The sequence below is a fragment of the Pteropus vampyrus genome, unplaced genomic scaffold, assembly GCF_000151845.1.
Source record: "Pteropus vampyrus isolate Shadow unplaced genomic scaffold, Pvam_2.0 Scaffold10, whole genome shotgun sequence".
Classification (NCBI taxonomy): Eukaryota; Metazoa; Chordata; class Mammalia; order Chiroptera; family Pteropodidae; genus Pteropus; species Pteropus vampyrus.
The window spans coordinates 1,688,001-1,690,952 of NW_011888791.1; the positions used below are offsets into that span (position 1 = coordinate 1,688,001).

Sequence of the window (2,952 nt, forward strand, 5' to 3'; positions counted from 1 at the left end):
GTCTGGGTAGAGTGACGTCTGTTATCCAGTTTGACAACATCTCAACTCTGGCCCTGCTGTATCCGCACACTGGGAGGGGGAGGGTTCAACAGAGGAACAATGGATACAGCCGGCACATCTGTGAGTGGAAAGCCTTGCCTCTGTCCTTTGCTCTACAACTCGGTGTTCCTCTGTAAGTCCCTGGTGTCCCCCCACCCGCCCCGCCAAGCAGCTGACCCTGTACTTGTGCTCAGAGTGGGCAGGTCTGTTACTATGAAAGTCCACTTGCGGACACAGCCCCTTTTAGAGGTGTCTGCCGCTGCTGCCGGCCTCCGCCTCTGTCCCACTCAGCTGCTGGGGACTGGGCAGCCTTGCATTTTTGTCCCCTCCTGCCTTTTCTACCATTGCAGGTTGATTAATTATTTCCCTAGTTGTAGTACTTCTGTTCGTCTAGGTCCCAGGTGACTGCTTGCTGTTCGCTTCGTGTTTCTGTCACAACTTTGATTTGGTTGCAAGAGTGTTGAACAAAGCTTCTATCATACACGCCATTGTTTTTTTCCTTATAACTTTTTAATGTTTAAAATATTTAATAATTGATGTTAAAATCATTACGTAGAGGGAAATAAGAAAGTCAAATAACGTGCATAAAAGAGCCACCCTAAAAGAAACACCCTATCATGTTTTCAAGGAAGATACAACCAGAAAGAGAAGAAAGTTCCCTATGAGTATTTTAAAGTGTAGAAGAATCTAAGAACATGAATTCAGTAAAGCAGTAGTACAAATCTGAGGCTATAAAATATCATTATGATATTGAAAATAGGTATTAGGCTATTAAAAGAAGCACAGGTATAAAGCAATACCTGTACAAGCTCAAGAAATAGAGGAAACAGCTGAAAATTTAATGACTAATATTGAGAAAAAGCCTGAGATAATTATGTTTCAATACACAGAAGTAAAGAATGGATATGATAGAAAATGGTAATTTGTCATAGGGAATTTAGTGTCTATGACTTAGGAACTGAGTAAATGAAAATGCAGTCAGATATATAAGAAAATGAAGTTGTTCAAAGTTTTATCTGAATTTGTTGATCTCAAGACATATTTCCAGTAACAGTTTTTATGTGTGTGTGGACATGTGTCTTCAGTTTTTTTAAGTACATACTTAGGAGTGGAATTGTTGGGTCATATGGTAACTAATTTTTGATGAACTGCTGGACTGTTTTACAAAGTGACTGTTATTTCATATTCAGCAGTGTTTAAAAGGTTCTATTTTTTTCATGTCCTTGCCAACACTTGTACTGTCTTTTTTATTATAGGTATCCTAGTTGGTGTGAACTGGTACCTCTTTGTAGTTTGTTTTGCATTTCTCTGATGACTAATGATGTTGAACATCTTTTCATGTGCTTATCATTCATTTGCATGTCTTTGGAAAAATATTCACATCTTTTGTTCATTTTTAAAATTTGATTGTCCTTTTATTTTTCAGTTGCAAGAGTTGTTTTTATATTTAGATTCAAATTCATTATCAGATATTTAATTTGCAGACATTTTCTACCATTCTTTGGATTGTCTTTTTGCTTTGTTGATACACAGTGTCCTTTCAATCATGAGAGTTTTAAATTGTGATAATGTCCAGTTTATCCATATTTTTCTTTGGTCGTTTGTGTTTTTTGATGGCATACCTAAGTAGTACTGCCTAATCCAATATCAGAAAGATTTACTTCTTTGTTTTCTCTTTTCTTTTTAAAAAATTTTTTTAGAGGGAATAAGATTTTTATTTTTATTTATATTTTTAAACTAGGTTTTATTTATTTATTTACTTACCTACTTACTTTTTCTTTTTCTTTTTTAAATTTTTATTATGGTGACATTGGTTAACAAAATCCAGTAAGCTTCAGGTGTATAATTCAACAGTAAGGCATATATATACATTGCATTGTGTACTTCTTTGTTTTCTTTTAAGTGTTACAGTTTTATCACTTTAATGTTGGTCTTTGATTCAACTTCATTATTTTGCATGTGGGTATCTAGTTTTCCTGGCACTATTTGTTGAAAAGATTTTTTTCTATTGAATTCTCTTAGCACCTTTGTCAAAATTAAGTTGGTGATAAATGTAAGGATTTATTTCCGTACTCTTAGTTCCCTACATTGATCTATTTGTCTCTTGTTATTCTGGTACCATATTGTCTCAGTTACTTTGCAGTAACTTCTGAATTTAGGAAGAGTGAATCCTCCAACCATGTTCTTTTTCAACATTGTTTTGGCTATTTTGGGTCCCTTGCATATAGTTCTTACTTATAAGATCAGTTTATTTATATCTTAAGTAAAAGGCAGCAAGTATTTTAATAAAGATTGCATAGATCTGTAGATCAATTTGGTAGGCATTGCCCTCTTAACACTGTTAAGTTTTCCAGTCCATGAGCATAGATGGCATTCCATTTATTTAGATAATCTTTAATTTCTTTTAACGACGTTTTGTAGTTTTCAGTATTCCTTCTGTATTATTTCGATGTTATTATTAGTGGAATTGTTTTCTTAATTTTATTTTCTGATTGTTTATTACTAATGTATAGAAACATAGTTGATTTTTGAAAATCAAACTTATATCTTGTTTAGCGAATATTTATTATCAAAATATATTAATTTTATTTGTCCTTAGACGTATTGTTTCATGTGTAGTTTTTCTTAGCGCTGATTTGATAATCTCTTCTTTTTATATGCTAGGTATAACCCGGAAAAATCCCAGAACACCTCTTTCTGATCTCCAGGGCATGAATACTCTAAATGAAAAAAACCAACAGTAAGTATGTTCGGTTTATATTTTCAAGGAAGTATAGAAGAAATAACTAAAATTCTTATTAATACTTTTGTGGCTTCTAAAAATATGAAGAGAATCAGGCCTAATTTGCTTTTTTTATTTCTTAAAGCTTTTATAAATTGTGTAATAAGTTAATGAAGTTAGAGTTGACAAAA

At 33.1% G+C, this 2,952-nt stretch overlaps 1 protein-coding gene across 1 annotated transcript in view; it reads left to right on the top strand.

Moving 5' to 3' along the window:
- Positions 1-2,952, top strand: part of MYO9A (myosin IXA) — a 245,311-nt gene that overhangs the window by 120,922 nt on the left and 121,437 nt on the right. The window contains exon 16 of the mRNA XM_023521568.1: positions 2,704-2,779. Coding sequence (XP_023377336.1) covers positions 2,704-2,779 — 76 coding nt within the window. The remainder of the gene's footprint in view (positions 1-2,703; positions 2,780-2,952) is intronic.